Here is a 22,245-nt window from a genome sequence, read left to right as displayed (position 1 = left end):
TCGTATGCAAATTGCCGATTAACAGTTATACTTTTCGTAACATTTTCTCAAAATGAAGAAAAGTGTTATACAAATTAAAATTTCTTAACAGTGCTGTTAGATGTTGGATCTCTTTACATTTAACATTTAAGTATCTTTCATGTCATTGAGGTGCTTTTTAATTTAAACAGTTTCTGAACTATTTTCTCAAAATTTGAAAATTTCAATTTCTTTCAGCCTAAACCTGAGGACTTAAAGTTTCTCCCGCCATTTCTTTTTTATGAAGAGAAATTTGTGAATGGCAGTAGTTGGCACTAACAGGCAGCTTTGGCCTGTTAAGATACTTAAGTGGATAACACGCAATTTTGTCACTTGCCAGATAATAACGGAATAAGTGACATTTTTACGGAAAATTTCGAGATAAATAAGTGGATATGTGGTTGGCAGAAATATGCTTCCATTAATACTAAGTTTAAACCAATGATCCCAAGCGACCAGAAGCAATAACAACACAGAGTCAACATCATTAAACAAAATAAAAACAGAACCTAACCAATTTCCTTCGATACAATATGATTAAACTAACATGGTGTCTTTATGGATGTCATATGACAGTTAATGATCGTTGCTGTAATCTATTAGAACAAAGTTAGGGAATATAGATCGCAAGCAATCAAATGACTTGATTTGAACGGCTTGAGACGTCATGACATGTACATCACGCACCAGCATAAACCAACATCTGATCTCGAACCATTTCATAAACGAAATTGTATGCTAGTATATGGCTTATCGACTTCCGTACATTTATCGTAGACTTTTTTCAACATAATCTTTCGCCCACGCACTGATGCCTTACTTTTTCAGAGACGACTATAAAAATATCTACGCCAACTAGAGTGGAATGAGAAGGTATTCGGCCAAATATTTTCCGTATATCTATTAAAAAAAAAACAACAAACAAACAAACAAATAAAACAGTAAATTTCTTGACGACAACCAACAGTAACTTTATTTTCCTATTTTTAGGATACTGCAGATTTTCAACAAATTAATCGATAAATTTTGTCATTTTTCCTCGTTCGGGTTCCTCGCTTGGAAAAATATATTTTGGAATTTCAATTTCACCACTCTGCCTGTTTTAAGGTAGTTCTGCACGTTTGATAAACCGGAAGTGATGGCGTGACGCCATTTTCCCGGAAAACGTAGAATAAAGACTGGATTCGGCGAACGGAACAGAAAATCATTTTATGAATTAATTGCAACCTGTGAGTAAATTTATTACAATGGTACTGTTGCTATATTGTAAAGTCAAAATATGATATTAAAACATATCACATGTTAAATAATTCAAAATAACGTCCTAAAATTAGCGCGAAATGTCCGGTTTACTTTAAGCATGGTCAAATATCTCAAAAATAAGCACACGGACCTATATATTTTATTTCATCAAATTATAGGCCATGTCTTTATTTACAACTGTGAGAAGTTTCATCAAAATCTACATTGTAGAAAAATTTCTATTCGCGAAAATGTTAAGAAAGTTATGATTTTCCCATAGACTCTCATTATGAAATACTGCATGAGGTCCCTATTTTTCAAATCAGTCTAGCAAAAAATCAAGCACACGACCCTATCTTTTTTATTTGCTTAATTTTCTAGGCATATTCTGAAGTTTTGAAAAATCAGTGTTTAATCAAATTCTACATTGTAGAAATAATTTCGATCCAAACGTGCAGAACTACCTTAAAATGATAATAATGTACGTAATGTACGTAATGTACTTCAACGTAGTTATTGCACTACATGCATATAACTGACACAATAATAACCCTTTTTGCAATTTTTACATACTAGTTTAAGGTTTGGCGATTATTCATTTGTTTCCATGTTACTATTGTATTTTATATTTTATATATAACATTATATAAAAATGCAACTTAAGAAGTGAATATAATTTATTTTATTAGACAGTAAAACACTTTCTGATGTCATGAAATATACATGTATTTAACAACTTCTTCACTGTCAGGTAAGACAGACAGAATATTTTATTAGTGCAATCTATACACATTTCTGTCATATAATATTAATATATACAAACAAAAGTGTGTCATGTGAATGTATACAAACAAAACAAGTGTAAATATCTGTTCGAAAGAAATGGTTTTACATGAACCAGAATTTATTATAGAGGGCGTGTCTAATTATATATTTAAACACGGCCAATCCAAAGCATCCAGGGAGTAAAATAAATTACGGCAACTGAAAACATGTATGGTTTCTTTTGATATGCACATTTTTCAAAATAAAGCTGCCGGCAATGATAACTAAATCATAAACTGTCTTGTTATTGGCGGATACATTTTTTTTATTTTCCAGACATAGTTGCCACATGGCCCCTCGCTCTGACCATTTCGCTAATGACAAGAGACTTGAGATTAAGATATTTACTTCATGTAGAAAAGAAAATCCCCAACAACTGTATTCAAATTTACTAAATCTGTAAATCAATTGTGTATGTAGATCTACAGTCATAATTAAATAGCATGCAGTAACAGTCGACTGTTTAAAAACCACCAGCTTTTTAGAGGTATGGTAGTACATATCAATACTGTGTTCAGCTATACATGAAGCTTGAATTTTTTAATCTAATGCATATTACTTTAAATACATATAAACTTATTAATTGTTTGTTTACATAAACTGTATGTAATACATGTTCATATTTTCAAATATGGAATTTGGGTCTAGTATACGTTTAATATCTGCTATCAGCGCAGACAACTGAATTTATGGGATTCTGTTACAATATTAATGTTCTTTTCATATCATATACGATACTAGATATTGTATGTTGCAAATCACAAACCGTTTTAACTGTCCCAGATGACCTGCCTCAAATGACACAAAAAGAAAGAGAAAAAAAAGAGTAATGAAAATCAAATGTTGGTTCACTCGTAATACAATATGATACTGTCAATATCAAGGACACTGGAAATTTCCAAGATGCTCTTGAGTGTCTCCAACCTAACTAACAGGCCTGTACTGGTTCTCCCCAGCAAAGACGGCTTCGCGTGTATCGGTGCTATACACTGGGCACGTTAAATAACCAGACTCTATTTGCAAAGAGCTAGACTAAGTTAGCCGGATAGGCCTGTATCTAAAAAGGATTTCTCTCCTCTGTTCTGGGTGCTTTATCTCACTCTGTCCCTCTGGTCAGAGCGCTCTGTGTCTGTACTAGTAGAGGATAAATTTAGCGCCATGTGTGCGTTTGTTATATTTAAAGCACCTTTGAACATGTTTATCATGAAAAGGGTGCCATATAAATCTGGTATAATGATAATAGTAATATGACATGTTTGAACTAGTAATAAGATCTTGACAATATCTGTGACCATTTTCCATTTGTGCAGTTTTCAGTTTGTCATCTGCACAGCTCCAATTTATGATAAACTTCACCAAATTAAAAACAAATATTTCCTAGAAAAGACAAAAATAGACACTTTTAGACCCCTAATTAGTGATAATACATAACGTTGAGTAAAAGTTATGGACAGTTAGTGTACTGTTTTGTCGGCAAACACTATACCGACAATTTTGTCTTGTTTTCAGTTAGCTTCGATGTTACATTGAGTTCTGCAGTTTGTGAGATTCGTCCTGGTTTGGCTGAGATTCAAATTTCGGCGGCTCGAAGCAGTGTATGCGTTGTTTTCCACTAATGGTCCAGGATTTCAAATATTTGTTCAAAACATCAAATATCTGACTATTCAACAGCTTAAATTTCCATATCCGGTCAATCATTTTCTTCAGATGCTGAAAAAAATCAGTTGTATATGTGAAATAAGGACACGAACCTTCTGTGTACAGGAATGTCTTTAGAAAATGCTTCAACAGGTTTTACTGGGTTCTTTTTCACGATTTTCAGGCTATTGCTAAGTAATAGCGTAAATGTTTTTAATTAATAGAAAAAATGCATGTAGTAAACATTTATTCTGTTAATTGATGAAATGAGTACATAAAAATAAAACAAATAACCTTTGTCTTATATTCATGATGAATATTCGGGAAAGTGATATTTATATATTGGTACTATGCTAACTAAGAAATGCAAACTATACTTTATCATCAACATTAAGTTATAGGTCAAGCCAAATCAAATAAAAACAGTTGTTTACAATTCCCTCTACAGTTTCTTCCTGTTTGTCCAGTCTATTAAGTTCCAGGATGTGGTAACAGAAGTCCAGAGCCTGAAATCTTTTCTGTTGCCCTAACAACACAATAATTGCACATCCAGCCCAGTTCAAACTGTCTCCAAACATTGCCCTTAAATTGAATGTATTTTAAAATGTAACAAAACATACATTTAGGCTTACGATTGCTTCATACGTATTTCTTTTCAACCAACAATAAAATGAATAAAATAGGTAAATCTGTTCCTTTGTTACGCATATGCCAAAAGCAGAAATGCATTTGCACAAAATAGATACACAAAATAGATTCAAAGATTGACCATTTTGATACTTTGGAGGAATTATTGAAATTAAGTAAAATATAAAGAAATAGATGACGTAAATACAAATTTTATAAAAAAAAAAAATAAGGATTAACGTGTTTCAGCTGTAAGCATTTAATTGTGCTCATTCTACAAAAAGGAAAGCTGCATGCGTGCGTGAGAGAGGGAGAGAGAGAGAGAGTATGTGTTTGAGATAGCTTCTTTATAGCCGCCACCGGTAACCGGTATGGGCGACACATTAGGAAGACTGTTAGTAACTTTAAGTGAAATGATATTGCAAAATACAGAAGACATTTCCAGAAGCTTGCATGTTTCTTTTGCTTGTGAGGTGTAAAACACATAAACAGGAGACATTTACTATTTATAGCCAGATGAGCGGGAAACCGAACTAACTACCCCTTGCTTCATAGTCAGACAGAGTTATTATTGGATATATAGTAAGAGGTAGTCCATATAGTGAGTCTCGGAGGGTAAGGTAGCCTATAAAATGACAGTCCCGAGGAAAAGAAAGGTAGCTTATATTGAGAGACTCGAGGGGGAAAGGTAGCCTATATATTGAGAGACCCGTGAGGATAGGGAGATAGCTAGAGAGAGACTTTACTGTGAGAATCTCGAAGGTAGAGGTAGCCTATATATCTAAAGACTCGGAAGGAAATGTTGCCTATTATTGAGAGTCTCCGGGGCGGGGAAGATACTGAGGGACTCGGGGAGAAAGTTAACCTATAAAGTGAGAGTTTAAGTACCTATACACTGAGAGTCTTGGAGGGAAATGTACTTTATGTAGTGACATTCTCGGGAGAAAAGGTAGCCTGTAAAGGGAAAATTTCAGAAAGAAATGTTGCTTACATAGTGATCGTCTAGGATTGAAAGGTACCGTATGTAGCGAGTATCTTGGATGAAAGGGCAACTTAAACAGTGACTGTCTCTGATGAAAAACGGAAAAGTAGTCTTTGTAGTGACAGCTGCAGAGGGAAAGGTATCCAGTATAGTTAAAGTATCGTTTGGAAAGGTAGCCCGTAAAGACAGAGTCTCGGAGGGAAGGTTAAGTTATATAGTGAGAGTGTCGGTGGGAAAGTCTATACAGTGAGAGTCTCGTGGGGAAAGGTAACTATATAGATAGAATATAATCTGTAAAGGAGTCTCGAAGGGAAAGAAAACCTACTAACCTATACAGTGAGAGTGTCGGAAGAACGTCTATACAGAGTATTAGCGAGAAAAGTAGCCGATATTGTGATACTCTCTGATGGAAAGGTAACTATATAGTGAAAGTCTCGAAGGGTACGATATACAGGGAGCGTGCCAAAAGGAAAGGAATATACAGTCAAAAGGTAGCCTTTATTGTGAGAGTCTGGGAATGTAATGCAGCTTATATTGTGAGAGTCTGGGAATGTAACGAAGCTTATATTGTGAGAGTCTAGAAATATAATGCAGCTTATATTGTGAGAGTCTGGGAATGTAATGAAGCTTATATTGTGAGAGTCTGGGAATGTGATGAAGCTTATATTGTGAGAGTCTGGGAATGTGATGAAGCTTATATTGGGAGAGTCTGGGAATGTGATGAAGCTTATATTGTGAGAGTCTGGGAATGTGATGAAGCTTATATTGTGAGAGTCTGGGAATGTAATGAAGCTTATATTGTGAGAGTCTAGAAATATAATGCAGCTTATATTGGGAGAGTCTAGAAATATAATGCAGCTTATATTGGGAGAGTCTAGAAATATAATGCAGCTTATATTGTGAGAGTCTAGAATTATAATGCAGCTTATATTGTGAGAGTCTAGAATTATAATGCAGCTTATATTGTGAGAGTCTAGAATTATAATGCAGCTTATATTGTGAGAGTCTGGGAATGTAATGCAGCTTATATTGTGAGAGTCTGGGAATGTAATGAAGCTTATATTGTGAGAGTCTGGGAAGGTAATGAAGCTTATATTGGGAAAGTCTAGAAATGTAATGCAGCTTATATTGTGAGAGTCTAGAAATATAATGCAGCTTATATTGTGAGAGTCTAGAATTATAATGCAGCTTATATTGGGAGAGTCTAGAAATATAATGCAGCTTATATTGTGAGAGTCTAGAATTATAATGCAGCTTATATTGTGAGAGTCTAGAAATATAATGCAGCTTATATTGTGAGAGTCTCGAAATATAATGCAGCTTATACTGTGAGAGTCTAGAATTATAATGCAGCTTATATTGGGAGAGTCTGGGAATGTGATGAAGCTTATATTGTGAGAGTCTGGGAATGTGATGAAGCTTATATTGTGAGAGTCTGGGAATGTGATGAAGCTTATATTGTGAGAGTCTGGGAATGTGATGAAGCTTATATTGTGAGAGTCTGGGAATGTGATGAAGCTTATATTGTGAGAGTCTAGAAATATAATGCAGCTTATATTGGGAGAGTCTAGAAATAAAATGCAGCTTATATTGGGAGAGTCTAGAAATAAAATGCAGCTTATATTGTGAGAGTCTAGAATTATAATGCAGCTTATATTGGGAGAGTCTGGGAATGTAATGCAGCTTATATTGAGAGTGTCTGGGAATGTAATGAAGCTTATATTGTGAGAGTCTAGAAATATAATGCAGCTTATATTGTGAGAGTCTAGAATTATAATGCAGCTTATATTGTGAGAGTCTGGGAATGTAATGCAGCTTATATTGAGAGTGTCTGGGAATGTAATGAAGCTTATACTGTGAGAGTCTAAGAATGTGATGCAGCTTATATTGTGAGAGTCTGGGAATGTGATGAAGCTTATATTGTGAGAGTCTGGGAATGTAATGAAGCTTATATTGTGAGACTCTAGGAATGTAATGAAGCTTATATTGTGAGAGACTGGGAATGTAATGAAGCTTATATTGTGAGAGTCTGGGAATGTAATGCAGCTTATATTGTGAGAGTCTGGGAATGTAATGCAGCTTATATTGTGAGAGTCTGGGAATGTAATGCAGCTTATATTGGGAGAGTCTGGGAATGTAATGAAGCTTATATTGTGAGAGTCGTCTAGGAATGTAATGAAGCTTATATTGTGAGAGTCTAGAAATATAACGCAGCTTATATTGTGAGAGTCTAGAAACATTGTTATGGGAATGTAATGCATAGAAAATGCATTAAGCTTATAATGTGAGAGTCTGGAATGTAATGAAGCTTATATTGTGAGAGTCTAGGAATATAATGCAGCTTATATTGTGAGACTCTGGAATGTAATGCAGTTTATATTGGGAGTGTCTGGGAATGTAATGCAGCTTATATTGTGAGAGTCTGGGATGTAATGCAGCTTATATTGTGAGAGTCTGGGAATGTGATGAAGCTTATATTGTGAGAGTCTGGGAATGTAATGCAGCTTATATTGTGAGAGTCTGGGAATGTAATGCAGCTTATATTGTTAGAGGAGTCTGGGAATGTAATGCAGCTTATATTTTGAGAGTCTAGAAATATAATGCAGCTTATATTGTGAGAGTCTAAAATATAATGCAGCTTATATTGTGAGAGTCTGGGAATGTAATGAAGCTTATATTGGGAGAGTCTGGGAATGTAATGAAGCTTATATTGTGAGAGTCTGGGAATGTAATGAAGCTTATATTGGGAGAGTCTGGGAATGTAATGAAGCTTATATTGGGAGAGTCTGGGAAAGTGATGAAGCTTATATTGTGAGAGTCTGGAATGTAATGCAGCTTATATTGTGAGAGTCTAGAAGTACAATGCAGCTTATATTGCGAGAGTCTGGGAATGTAATGAAGCTTATATTGGGAGAGTCTGGGAATGTAATGAAGCTTATATTGGGAGAGTCTGGGAATGTAATGAAGCTTATATTGTGAGAGTCTGGGAATGTAATGAAGCTTATATTGGGAGAGTCTGGGAATGTAATGAAGCTTATATTGTGAGAGTCTAGAAATATAGGGCAGCTTATATTGTGAGAGTCTGGGAATGTAATGAAGCTTATATTGGGAGAGTCTGGGAATGTAATGAAGCTTATATTGGGAGAGTCTGGAAATGTAATGAAGCTTATATTGTGAGAGTCTGGGAATGTAATGAAGCTTATATTGGGAGAGTCTGGGAATTAATGAAGCTTATATTGTGAGAGTCTGGGAATGTAATGAAGCTTATATTGTGAGAGTCTGGAAATGTAATGAAGCTTATATTGTGAGAGTCTGGGAATGTAATGAAGCTTATATTGGGAGAGTCTGGGAATTAATGAAGCTTATATTGTGAGAGTCTGGGAATGTAATGAAGCTTATATTGTGAGAGTCTGGGAATGTAATGCAGCTTATATTGTGAGAGTCTGGGAATGTAATGCAGCTTATATTGTGAGAGTCTGGGAATGTAATGCAGCTTATATTGTGAGAGTCTGGGAATGTAATGAAGCTTATATTGTGAGAGTCTGGGAATGTAATGCAGCTTATATTGTGAGAGTCTGGGAATGTAATGAAGCTTATATTGTGAGAGTCTGGGAATGTAATGAGGCTTATATTGTGAGAGTCTGGGAATATAATGCAGCTTATATTGTGAGAGTCTAGAAATATAATGCAGCTTATATTGTGAGAGTCTGGGAATGTAATGAAGCTGATATTGTGAGCATCGCTGGAGATAAAGGCAGCTTACATAGTCAGAGTTTCGGAGGGAAAGGTAGCCTACAAAGAGAAATCGTGAAAGATAAAGTAGCTAAAGTAGTGAGAGCCTCGAAAAGGAAGGTAGTCTATATAATGAGATACGTGTTGGGAAAGCAGGCTTATATAGAGAGTCTCGATGGGAAAGGTAGCCGAGAGAGAATATAGGATAAATGATGGAAGTCTAAGAGGGACAGTAGCCTTTAAAGTTAGAACCTTGGTGGTGGGGAGGAAATCTAGCATACACATTGGGAGTCTTAGAGGGAAATATAGCCTATACAGTGAGAATCAAAACGTTGCTGTAGATGTCTTATCACACTTACTCTACAGTATGTTCTGTTTCCCTGACAGGTACACAGAACACATATTGTACAGCACTCCATAGTCTGTGAAACTCTATGCTATCTTCTACACTTATTGCACCATTTGCCGGAGTAGGGCCATGCCACACAGGGTCGTCAAAGAACGTCTGAACTCGTTTCAGAATTACATCAAACATAGACAAGCCGACACATAAACGTTCCCGAGTCAAAATGTCACCCATATGAACATTTTTACTTTGCTAAAATTAAGTCAAAGAAGATTGGTGCATAAGGTAAAAGTTTGTTTACATAAATTATTTAGATGAGCCTTGGTACAGTTTTTCTTATATAATAATATTCTCTCGTCTTATTAATACCACAGAAAAGATGTTCAAATAATAGTTTGTTATATGATTTACTTTCACAATACAAGAAAACAAGTCAGTTCTATCATTTGTGCATGCAAAATATAATAAAGCTAAATGTATACAAATATACATCGATGTAATGTTTCAACAAACACATAGCATCATATTATGTTTTATCTAAGGAGAGTTACTTTCAATGGATAATAATTGACTGAGTATCTTTACGAGAGATAATACAATGTGGAATAACGTTCGCACTGCAAATACTGACTTAAGCAGAGATCCCTGAAACAAAATGATTTAATAGACTCAATAATGCCAAAGCAGATAACAACAGGCATAAAAGATAATAAAGGGCAGATAATAACCCCAGACATTACAACAACGCCGATTCCAGTTCTAAAAAAAAACGTATCCAAATTGGCATGCACTGAGACTGGCAACGAGTATTTACGACTATGTTTTTTTTACTTATGTTATTGTATCAAAGTCATACCGTTGTGTTTCCAAGTTTGTCTATCACATCAAGTACATGTAATGACTGGTATTTTTGTTCCAAGGCCTTCATGGTGGACATCAACTTTTCTTCTGCATCTTCACGGCTATCAGTCTCTACAACACAGTTTTCATGTTCTAAACTGACAATCACTATACGTACGCTTAAAAAGTTAGAATTTATGAACTTCGATCTATAATTTATTCGTGCGGCTAAACCATTAAGGCAAATGCATATGATGGTACTGTTATAGACCTGTTCCAATTTTTTAGGTTTAAGTCGACTGTTAATTGTGAGGGAGTTCAAATGGTTCCGATAAAGAAATTTTAGCTTTTGTTGTATTGCTTTGGTATGTTTGTTAATTATCCTTTGAGAAATAAAACAAAGTGCTGTCAAAATGAAAAGATTTGTTTGCAGTTTGTATATAGCTTTTCACATGTTGCGTGTATGGTCTAGTATTATGATGCTGACGTCAGGTTTGTGATGATAATTATTTAGATAAAGTAAAGTGAAGTCCTAAACTTATTAAACAAGATAATATATTCATTCTTATATAACTTTTACACTTTCTATCAAATATCTTTTACTTGAAATGTTATGGCGATGTAAAACAATTAGTTATTTATTTGCTCGAGCAATAGTAATACGGAGCATGCACTCTAACACACACTAAAACGTTGTTAAAAATGTCCAGTTTCAGAAATAATTTTAAGTTATATAAAATAGAAAGTGTAATATGTATAATGACTATCCAATATAAATGCCATTTGAATACAAACGTTATTACTGATGTATCGGATATTTCTCACCTATTTCATAAAGTATTGTAGAAAGAACTGAGTTTGCAGATAATTGTTTCCAACTGCTGGCATTGTTTTAGGCTTAGACGGGCAACTGGGTGGACGATGGCTTCTTTACATGAAAAATTCAGAGCGAGTAGTGGAGGTTTCGAACCTATATTGATTAGGGGCAAGTGATTTGAAGCTAGCGACATAAACCACTAAGAAATGGAGGCCTTCAGTTGTAATATCAACTTTACCTTTGATATGTATGTATGGTTTAGGTATGATATTCTGGAATGGAGCAGCATGCTGGATATCGCAAGATTCTTCCTGGTTCTGTAACATATACATACAAGCAATCACTGAAATTTTGCAGTAAAAATACTAACACTATTACAGAGTATTTTCTGAAACTTTTTATATATATCAAATAATTTACAATCAAAACAAATCAATTGACACTTTGTCACTTACTTATACATAAGGTATAAGTTAGTCTTTGCAACATTGAAATATTACTGTTACATAGTCAAACAAATCTTCTGAACTTCCACTAACATGTATCTTCATAGAATAAATTTTACTTAATAATTAATCAAGTACACTCACTCCCACACGAAGTAAAGTTAGAATGTGACATTAACATATATAACATATATATTATTTATATACGACAACCCGCATTGTTAATTGATTCCTTACCCAGTTGTAAAATTTTCTTCATGAGCAAGGAAAATATGGAATGGCATTTCCCAAACTTCATCGCGTCAATATGACTTGGATAAAATTGTTCTTCAATTCCGAATTTTAATAATTGGGTGATCTACAAACATTTGATGTGTGATATCAAGTAGAATGGCTTTCACTCTATACTAAAACATGTATTTGGCTAATGTTAAATTACAAAATGTTAGTTGTTGTCTTTTGTACTGTAAAATTTACCTCCATTATATCATATTTTGCTTAAAAAATCATAGGTACTGCCCAACTGATATTTTCTGTAATAATGCAATATGTATTTAGAAACAATCACCATTTTGATTTCAGAGAAAAAAATAGTACATTCGAAGAAAAGTAAGGTACGGTTCCATGGCGTTTGAGTTTTCTACGCATGCGATAGAAAATTAACAAAATTTTACTATACCAGAGGACCCGTAGTCACTTCGTGGCAGACGACAGTTGTGTGGCAAGACCGAAATAAGTGTTGTAGTGAAATTCTGCAGTGGTCCTTTCACCTGAAGCCGAAGTTGCAAATGGTTTAGGAAATATTAAATGGACAAATCATATATTATTGCAAAATATTATTATTCAAATGAAACGATTAGATCTAATGTTCATGCAAAAGTATATCTATAAAATATACGAAATGTTGACCAGACTGAAAATGGAACTGTAAAAGCAACTTTAACGTTTCTTTTCGAGTACTTAAACAATCCAGTAAGAAATAACCATGGTAACATTCAGAGTGTATGTAAGAACACACTACCTTATCTTCAACAATTTTCAACAGCTCTTCAACAACAACAGCGATGTCTTGGTATCCCAGCAACCGACATATCACCCGAAAATGCGGTGAACCCACAAACCCAGCATACAAACTGTAGATACAGCTGAACGAGTTGGTCAGTGTCTGAAGTATAAAATTAAAAAAAGGTAGCCTGTAAAGGGAATGTTTCAGAGAGAAATGTAGCTTAAATAGTGATAGTCTAGGACTGAAAGGTACCGTATGTAGCGAGTATCTTGGAGGAAAAGGCAACTTAAACAGTGAGTGCCTTCATACAGACTGGAATTATACAAATACAAATAAATCATCTTAATCAACAAGATATGTAAGAAGTATCGAACACAGCGATCTCGGTTTTATTAAGTCTGTCCAAGAGAGCTGATGAAATGTTCAAAAGCACTCGCGCTGAGGTCATAAAGTGTTCAAAACCACTACCGTTCATAGAGGCGACTTAATTTTCATTCTGCTTGACAGATACATTGACAAGACTGCATGTTTAAAAGAGGAAAAGAAAAATATAATAACATTTAGTTCAAGTACTGGTCGTCTCAGTCACGGAACTTTTGATGTGATAGTTGATAACATCTATGATAAAATCTGTAAAAAGATCCTTTGGAAGCATAGAATGCAACCAGCAAGCGCCGTTTTAATTAAATCATTCCAAGAGAGTAGAATCAAAAACTCGCCTTAGGATACCAATAAAGTGTTCCAAAAATCACTACTCGCTTTAGACGATTAATTTTCACTTCTGCCTTTGAACAAAATACATTACAAGATTCAGAAAACAAACGGAAAAAGAAAATATTTAAAAACTAATTTCAGGTATCAATGCACTGGTGTCCAGTACACGAACTTCTTTTGACTGTGATAGTTTGATAACTTCTATAGTAAATCATCCGTAAATAAGCATCGCCCTTTAGTGCAAAATGCGAAAAATAGAAAATGGCACGTTTATTAACATACTATATATTTGGAGTAGAATTACTGCAATTAACCCTTTAGATAGGGATTGGGTAAAGTTTTCATAGATATAAGCAGGATTTCTTCAGATAATTGCAGGAAAAATGTTTAACCTCGTTGCGCTCTATAGGCCTTCATGTGACAATATGTAATGTAGAGAAATGTGTGATAGAAACTTTATTGTCTTATTTACACGACAGTAAAATATCAGCGAAATTCAATAGAAAGTTAACACATCACTACAGTAATTTCCAAGTAACGGTCTAACTTGGCATTCAAAGTCCAGGTAAATTAATTACAACATGAATTTTAAGCACGGAAGAAAATACATGTCTGTCTTTATTGACCATATTAGCAAACGGTGAACAGTTACAGTTCCGTTTGGATCCCAGTATTCAAAGGAATTACCTCCTGTAAGTTAATTACATATGGAAAGGTTTCTTCGTTACTCTGTTGGAAAAATATTGTTGCTTGAACATAATATGAATGAAATTAAAGAGTAAAAATACAGAATACAATTATTTTTCAGCTTAAAATCTGTTGAATGTTTCACTAAAGCAAGGTACTGTTAACATATATATAATTTGAACGTTATACGAATTTTTACGAACCTTTGATCCCCAGAGATAGGTAGGTGAGGGATTTGGCGGCTTCTCTCGCTGTGTCTGGGGCACAAATACCACATCTGTCTTAACAAACCTATTAGCAAAGTAAAAGTGTGTTTTTATGCTGCACAACATCTGAAATATTTATAAACTAAAGAAAATCAATCAAGAAATACTAATAAAAAGGTGCCTAAAGCAAAATGAAGAATAATAATGTTTAAAGAAACGCGTGCTAAGTGAATGTAACACCTGATCTTGGTCTGCAATGGTCGCAAAGGCAGAATCTCATACTGCCAGCAGGCTAAATGTTAAACGTAGGTGCGTTCAGGGAAAGGCAGGAAAAGTTGCAAATAGTATTTCCAACGTAGAAGCTTTTTCTGAATGTTTAGAACTTATGATAAATATTTTAAACTGCAAGGTTTTGCAAAGGAAAATGTCTAAATCCTGTGGAAAAACAAACAAACTGACATTTCTATAAATATCAACCGTACATTTTGATTTCATGTTTTACACTCTTCTTTTTAACTTTAAAAACTACCGGCAGGTACAAAATTTTCAAATAAACCGTCGTTAATTCTGCATAAAACCAGCACAAACAAGAATGATCACCACTGAGAACCTCGCAGCTTTGTATATTGAAGCTGAATCATATTTTAGTATCATCGCTACATTGTTTACATTGCGAGCATTAAATAGGCAACATGGCTGTGCTTTATGAGTGCACTGACACAGTGACAGTGCATCCACACATTTAGTTGAGCAGCGTTCCACAGTTTGTTTATTTCCATACACGATATATTATTAATTGACTCTCCTCATAAATGGATGATATTTGTAGTTTTACTGATGATGTAAAAGGATTGGTTGGATATGGAATGTTTGCATTTAATGACTGGCATTGTACATAGTCCTTTAATGATTGGCTGTGATGCAAATTATAGCATACCCCGAATAAAATAGAATATGCTTGTGTTTTAACTGCTTGGTCAAAATAATTTAAAGCGATAAATTGAAAATATGAAGACCTGTGGGTAGAAGAATTGTAGCAGTAGTTTGGCAGGAAATCGTGGTTGAGTTCCCAGAATACGTGCAAAGTAATTCTACCGTACGGCGCTGTCACGGTATGATTTGCTTCACGGAACATATCCTCGAACTCGTCAAGAGGCAGAAATTTCTTCAAGAGTCTGTGGGTCAATCTGTTGCACTCAACTAGACCGTTCAGCTCCTACGTAGAAAATATCTTACATATATAAAATATGGCATTATATAAATTGATTGCATCATGATTTTAGAAATAGTAGCTCTTTCTCTACAGTCCACTTTATTTTCATCAATTATTCCAAACATATGTGAGTAACGTGATTTTCAGGACAAATGCACCATGATTCATCTTTATTGCCTTCAACTTTCGATTCCTCCCCATTTTAAGATAATATATAATTTAGAATTTAGGACTGAGGTACGACTGTATCTTTGCTTCCATATATAATAAATATAACTGTTACCATTATTCCAGTGAGGTCCCCTGCCTCAAATCTTGAGATAGCTATGTCAAGAGAGTTCTGTATAACGTTATTGATGGTTTGTGCAATCAGTTTGTTAAGGTCTATAGAACGTCCGAGCAGTTGCACGTGGCGTTGCTTCAGTAAGGTCTCGTAACGGTGTGCTCTCGGGTGACTGACAGCAATGTCAAGGATATCACATTCCTCACGGTACGTTTTGTCCATGATGATACTGATATTGTAACATGAGTAATTTTAATTTTCGTAAGCATCTGCATTGTGTTAAACAGTAAAAGATTATTGTTAATATAACAAAAATCATGAATTAGATGAACATGACACGTTATATAACGTGAAATCCAATTTTGTTGTTTAAAACGTATGTTGTATGAAAAAAGGTATTCTAAAAGGCATCTGAGTAGAACCATCGATCTTCCGTAAGCCAGCTTGATGCCTTCCTCACATGACGAATTCTACGCTCCAAGGAGGCCCCAACCTACATTGGCGAGGGACAAGTGATTTGAAGTGAGCGATCTTAACCACTCGGCCCCAGGAGACCCCCAATAAATAAAGCTGAATCATGTTTGATATATAAATTGTAACTAAGGAACACCATTTTGATTTTAAATTGTGGCATACAGTCAAACCTGTGTTAAAGATCACCTCTGAACAGAGACCACCTGGCTCTAAAGATCACATGTTTTGTTTCCCATTTTAACATTTACAGTGTATTTTAACCTGTGAATAAAGACCACCTCCCAATAAGGACAACATTTTGGCTCTCCCAAAGGTGGTCCTTATAGACAGGTTTGACTGTATTATAAAATTTACCAGGCAGCTAAACGCTTGTAGTAGGCAAATATCTGATCACTGAGTTTATACACAAACTGATCAAAGCACAGGTCAACCTGAAATATTTATTGAGTGTATACACAAACTGATCAAAGCAGAAGCTAGCCTGAAATATTTACTGTTTATACACTAATTGATCAAAGCACAGGTTTACTGAAATTTTCACTGATTTACACGCAAACTGATCAAAGCACAGGTTAACCTGAAATATTTACTGATTTAATGCGCAAACTGATCACAGCACAGGTTTACCTGTTGTTGTTTTTTTTACTGACTTTATACGCAGAATGATCAAAACACAGCTTTTCCTAAACTTTTTACTCAGTTTATACGCAAACTGATCAGAGCACTGATTAACCTGAATTTTTCACTGAGTTTATCTGCAAGCTGACCAAAGCACATGTTAGCCTGAAATATTTACTGGCTTATTCGCAAGCTGATCAAAGCACAGGTTAACCTGAAATATTCACTGAGTCTATCCGCAAGCTGATCAAAGCAGAGATTAATCTGAAATATTCATTGAGTTTACACACAGACTGGTCAAAGCAACTTACTGAAATTTGATTAATCAATTTGTATAACTGCAAACGAATGATACATCAACCCGTAAAATGTTCAGAAATCAATAAAATTGTGAAGCGCAATACCCTAGATAAAATTCATACGCACCTCTGCCTCAATTTCATCATAGAGAAACTGCTGTCTGAACACAGTAAGTGCATCCGTAGCACTGTCGTTGTACAGATCTAATGGGTACAGGAGGTATCTAAAATCACAAATTTTAGATTTAATGTTTGAATATGAAAGATTTGGCATTTTCCTAATTTAAATATTTGATATGTCTGTTTCAGATATTTTTAATTTGTTAACAAAGTTACCAGTTTTACTGGATGAGGCTATGACAGTATTATTCTGAGACACACAACCCTTTTTTTTACAGTTGGCAACTATGTTTTTCTATTTAATTGGGCGATAATAGGACAGTGCTCTTTAATCTTTGTAAGGGAACAAACGGGTTTGATAATTGTTTCGCCGAGATCTTAATGATCTTTCTCTTTGTACTCTGGCTTCTGCAAAGTCATTGAGTGCATACGTTTACGTTCCAGTTTGTGTTTGCTTTGAGTATATTTGTGTTTACATTGTGTTCCTGTGATTACTGTTACGGTAGGGATTCAAGTGGCAGGAAGTAACTTCATTTATACTATCTTATAATACAGGAACTTGGTAGGGGTTAAATGTGAGGTTTCGCTCCCGTAAATTAAGTTTGACCTAGTGGTGCTTTTGCCACGGACTGTTCCAGGAATGGGCTATGTTACGTTCAAACCTTATGTATATTAGGATCTATCAGATGCATTTTAGTTTTGATTATTACATTCGTTTGCGTAATGTATACATCTTCAGATTCGACACGCCAGTGTATACATTTTACCATGTCTAGTGCTTTATGGGTGACTGCGCTCTTTGGGTGTGACTTCTTCTGTTGGAATTTTGTCCTTGTTATATTTATAATGAACTGATCATTTCCATTTTGCGACAGGTATCTTTAATCCATTTAAGCATTTTTATCAAAGAACCGTAATGTATGAATTAGTAGGATTTCTTTATGAACTCATGAAATAACCCTTACAATGTGTGTTATTATATAACTGATACTCACTCAATCATGTATGGTTCTTTGGTTTCCAGTATATGATCAGTCAATATCCATGGCATAGACATCTCTATTGGAAACTAATTAACAAGTTTTCAGGTTAGTTATTTGAGACTACCTTTCACAAAATCTCTCAAATTTGTGTCTACAGTCCTTCCAATAATCACACAGAATTCACATAACACATAGCAGACACCGTACAAGAAATCGAACATATACACCACCATACTCATACCTCAAATTTTCAAAGAACCTGTATAACACTTTGGCAAAGTCTGGCTGATAATTCAATTCCAGTAAAAATGTTAATTATCTCAGAAAAAAATCAGTGTTATTTTGCGTTTTTATATGTATAAGATATTGCACATAACATTTTCATTCCTAATTTCAGCCTAAATTGTTGATCCGAATTCATTTTGTTAAGGTAAAACATTGCCCGGCGTCAGACAAAATGCACTTATTTGACAACTAATAACTAATTCACAGTCAGATAATTTCTTCCCGCAAAAATCCAATTATGATTGGTGATTACATGTTTTCAATGGTCTGATAGCCAGTGTTATTTGCAAAGGGAACAACACAGAAATTCAGCAAGAAATGTTAGAAAATCAGTCTTAAACAACATGCTTAACAATGATCAAATCATGATAACGTGGTTATACTTGGTCTTTAAAGGCATTTATCAACAATCGCTAATATCTTATCATATTATGATTTTTATAGTGCTTACACATAGTTCTAACAGTAGTACCCGCATGACACCAAGCAAAATGTCTGAGTCCTTAAAGTTCTAATATTAATGTCAGCACTACTTTCATAGGTCATACACCATTTTCTCTTATAATCGTCTAAATTAGTGCCTTTACTAAAGCAGCAAAATAGTTTACGATTTATTAGTGCCTAAGCTGTTTGCAAGGCTCCGCTTATTATGATTTATCTTTATCTCTGAAATTAGTATCCAAGATACTTGCAATATATATAATTCAACAATATATTTCTCCAGATAACAAACGATACTAACCTTGATTCATCTAAATTCTTAAAATCAGTACATACATTACTTACAACAATTACATTCAATCTCTAGGATCAGATATCAGGTCACATTGCACTTAATATTTTAATAACTTTTTATATACTCATTCTTTTAACTCTGTAGAGGTTTTAGGTTTAATAATCACACAACATGTCTTCGCATAAATCTCAAAAATTAATGACCATATTAAGAATATTATGACAACATATTACAATTTTATGTAATTCTCTCTGTTCAGTATATTTTTCAATATTTACGTATTATCTTTGACTCAAAAAATGAAATCTCCAGTTACATTTCCAAAAAATAATAGACACAAAATACTTGAAATAAACGAACACCATGCTTTGACTCCGGTACTATAAACACGTAAGACATCAGAGAAATCAGGCAATTTATCTTGAGCATTGAAAAAACGGTGCTCCCTGCGTCATCAATAACATAAATTTGTATTGAAATCAATAATAATTTTACAGTTTATATTCATCTACTGCCATGTATTGTACAATCGCAAACAAACATAAACGAACATGTATAGTATATGCATGTATAATACAGCATATTCAATGGTATTTAATATCATTTTACCCGGCCAGAAAAGCTAATGTATAAATGATAAGTTCCTTTTACATGTTAGTTTACATGTTAGTTTCATCTTGGTCTATTTATTTCACTGTTTCAAGAACAGTGTATAGAGTGGTACGTTTGTACGTCACCATGTCATGTATACCAGAACCTGGTCAACTCTCGTAGATATACTTGGTTCCTTAGCGTTTAGTCTGCTGGCGGCAAGTGATTTTATCTTTGCGACCAATGCAGACCAAGATCAGTCTGCACATCATGGTCTACACTGTTCGCTATTCAGTCAGTAAATTGTCAATGATCACCCCTTCAAATAGTAAATAGTACTGCTCAAATTGAATAACAGACCAGTCCATTTTAGAAATTTAGCAGGGTAAAGATTAAAATGTCTGATTCTAACTTACTAGGTACTTATTATCTTACATATTTTGTATACTCACTTGTATTCTCTCGCCCATTGTCATCTCGAGGAAGAACTCTCTGTACCAGAGCTGGCCCAAATTACAACAGTTGTGCAGTGATTCTAAATAATGTACACATTTGCTTAATTTAATATCAGAGCAAGAATAGATTTTAAATGAGACTTACATTGCAAGTCTTGAAATATACATGATGTACCTTCAATATCACATAATACAATAGCTATTCGTTTATTCATAAAGACTAAACACATGTTATGGATAATTAAATACAGTGAACTTTTTCAAGATAAATGTAAATTTACCGTTTAGGTTTAACATGTAGTTCCAGTAAAAGGACTTGTTGTGAAAGTTTTTAAAGCCCAAGATACGCTTCGAATCCAAGTGACTTTTCAACGACCTGTTCACACCTGCATTCTTGTCACCAATCAGAGATTCCAGCATTGTTCTTACCATGTACAACTGAAAAATTATATTACGATTGTACGGCGTTCTACATCTTTGTACTGGAGTGTTCTTTTAGGAGCCAAATATAAGAGACAGGCTTTTATCATACACGTCTTCATAGGGTACGAAAATTGATTATATGTATTGAATATCAGAAAAAATATTTAGTCGATAAATTGCACTTTCCCCAATTCTATGAATATCCTTTCATTTTATAGAATATAATACCCTTTCCTAGACACTTCACAGCCCGTCGTTACATTTTGCAATTGTTACTTGACTTGTGTATCTTCTTTACTCCCCCGCTCGCCCAATCAAACGACGATAACGAGTACTTTGGTAGAAGTGCTACCACTCGCACGGATAATACATGTTCATATTGAACCGCGATCAAGCTAGCGTTGGAAATGAAATATCAGTGGTGCTATTTAGATACACATTAAATCAAGAAGGACACCCGGCAGCTTGACACACCATTAAATCCGTTACAACTTCAAATATTACCTTACAGACATTTGTACCTGAGTAGTGGATGGGCCGACGTTCCGCCTTGGAACCTTGATAAAGAAAGGATCACGATCATGGTCCTTCTTCCCGATCATAGCAGGGTCATCGCTGGGCTCTTGTCCTCTTAACCAGTCAGCACAAGTGCTGCGTACGGCCATTAAAATACTGAAACAAATGTCATTCTCTTGTTATTAAAATAACCTAACATGTCTCATCATTTCAAAGCTAACAAGAAAATGTAGAGAAACAGAAACATAAAATCATCATTTTCATAAATCCATGTAGCAGATATCAGCGATATATGTTCATTGGGATGAATGAGAAAATTAATTTACTAATAACTGTCTATATATCAAGCCTTCACTGATGAAAAAGCTGGCTGCCGGGTAAAGCTGGTGCTAATAAATAATGATTTTCACTAAAACCTAATGCAAGTATATGTAAGTCTATTTACACTTTTACAACATCATGTCCTTTCTTGATAGATTTTCTGATAGGATCTCGCAACTCAAGCTGTACAAAGTCCTGTAGCTCGGCGTAGATATGTCTTCGTATAGCGTCCATGAAGACAGACTCCATTCGTGACATCAACAACTGTAATCCTTTTATCATGGCCACAAGCTCGATCACTGTAGCTTTCTCTGCTTTACTATAGTTATAACGGGTGGCCTGTAAACAAATTTGTTAAAACCGTAAATACATCAATATTTAAATATCTAAATAGGCAAAGTACCGTACTGACTATGAATACGACGATAGAATAAGACCATGGTGTCAGATCAACCGTCCTCCATATTGTCATCGTAAGAGAAAGTTTCTACTGATTTAAACGTGTACAGTTGGACTACTGTGCAAGCGCTGAAAATTTAGAATTTGTTTTAAGATAACATATTATAATCCTGCTCAAATACACATAGTGTGTTGGTAAGGTAAATAAAAGAAGTGACTTACTCTTTCATATTGTTCTGCAGACTCAGGACATTCCTTGCTCGTATGGGGATCTGTAGGATTTGATAATTTCCAGGAAAACTGTAACAAACATAAACAAGAGCTCGTAGAACACAAATTCCCCCTTAATGCATTCAATAACTGCACAAGAAACAGACGTTATTTGGTCACTGTGCACAGGACG

The 22,245-nt window shown here is 34.7% G+C and overlaps 2 protein-coding genes across 2 annotated transcripts in view; both read right to left on the bottom strand.

Annotated features, from left to right (window-relative positions):
- Positions 1-1,919: 1,919 nt before the first annotated feature.
- On the bottom strand, positions 1,920-11,996 carry LOC123558840 (cytoplasmic FMR1-interacting protein-like). The gene is made up of 6 exons (XM_053544504.1): positions 11,991-11,996; positions 11,306-11,384; positions 10,267-10,382; positions 9,424-9,662; positions 4,158-4,305; positions 1,920-3,795 (listed from the first exon to the last, which is right to left on the bottom strand). Exons 1-6 carry the CDS (start codon positions 11,994-11,996, stop codon positions 3,607-3,609), a joined length of 777 nt encoding a protein of 258 aa, XP_053400479.1. The 3' UTR covers positions 1,920-3,606.
- A 161-nt stretch (positions 11,997-12,157) lies between these two features.
- Positions 12,158-22,245, bottom strand: part of LOC123556758 (cytoplasmic FMR1-interacting protein-like) — a 32,371-nt gene continuing 22,283 nt past the window's right edge. The window contains exons 10-22 of the mRNA XM_053543075.1: positions 22,065-22,142; positions 21,568-21,782; positions 21,128-21,278; positions 20,465-20,621; positions 20,181-20,263; positions 18,129-18,202; positions 17,141-17,237; positions 16,451-16,527; positions 15,623-15,851; positions 15,143-15,342; positions 14,124-14,211; positions 12,535-12,678; positions 12,158-12,283 (exon numbers count right to left, since the gene is read on the bottom strand). Of these exons, the coding sequence (XP_053399050.1) occupies positions 12,173-12,283; positions 12,535-12,678; positions 14,124-14,211; positions 15,143-15,342; positions 15,623-15,851; positions 16,451-16,527; positions 17,141-17,237; positions 18,129-18,202; positions 20,181-20,263; positions 20,465-20,621; positions 21,128-21,278; positions 21,568-21,782; positions 22,065-22,142 (1,704 nt within the window). The 3' untranslated portion in view covers positions 12,158-12,172. The remainder of the gene's footprint in view (positions 12,284-12,534; positions 12,679-14,123; positions 14,212-15,142; positions 15,343-15,622; positions 15,852-16,450; positions 16,528-17,140; positions 17,238-18,128; positions 18,203-20,180; positions 20,264-20,464; positions 20,622-21,127; positions 21,279-21,567; positions 21,783-22,064; positions 22,143-22,245) is intronic.

This window comes from Mercenaria mercenaria, chromosome 5 (genome assembly GCF_021730395.1).
Source record: "Mercenaria mercenaria strain notata chromosome 5, MADL_Memer_1, whole genome shotgun sequence".
NCBI classification, from domain to species: domain Eukaryota; kingdom Metazoa; phylum Mollusca; class Bivalvia; order Venerida; family Veneridae; genus Mercenaria; species Mercenaria mercenaria.
The sequence above is the reverse complement of the archived record's forward strand: the minus strand, read 5'-3'. Positions and strand labels throughout refer to the sequence as shown.

Coding starts and splice junctions, on each gene's coding strand:
- LOC123558840 (XM_053544504.1), bottom strand. Junction 9,663..10,266: donor ACAAACTTGGAAACACAACG/GTATGACTTTGA, acceptor ACTTAATTTTAG/CAAAGTAAAAATGTTCATAT. Junction 3,796..4,157: donor AAGAAACTGTAGAGGGAATT/GTAAACAACTGT, acceptor GATTTTTTTCAG/CATCTGAAGAAAATGATTGA.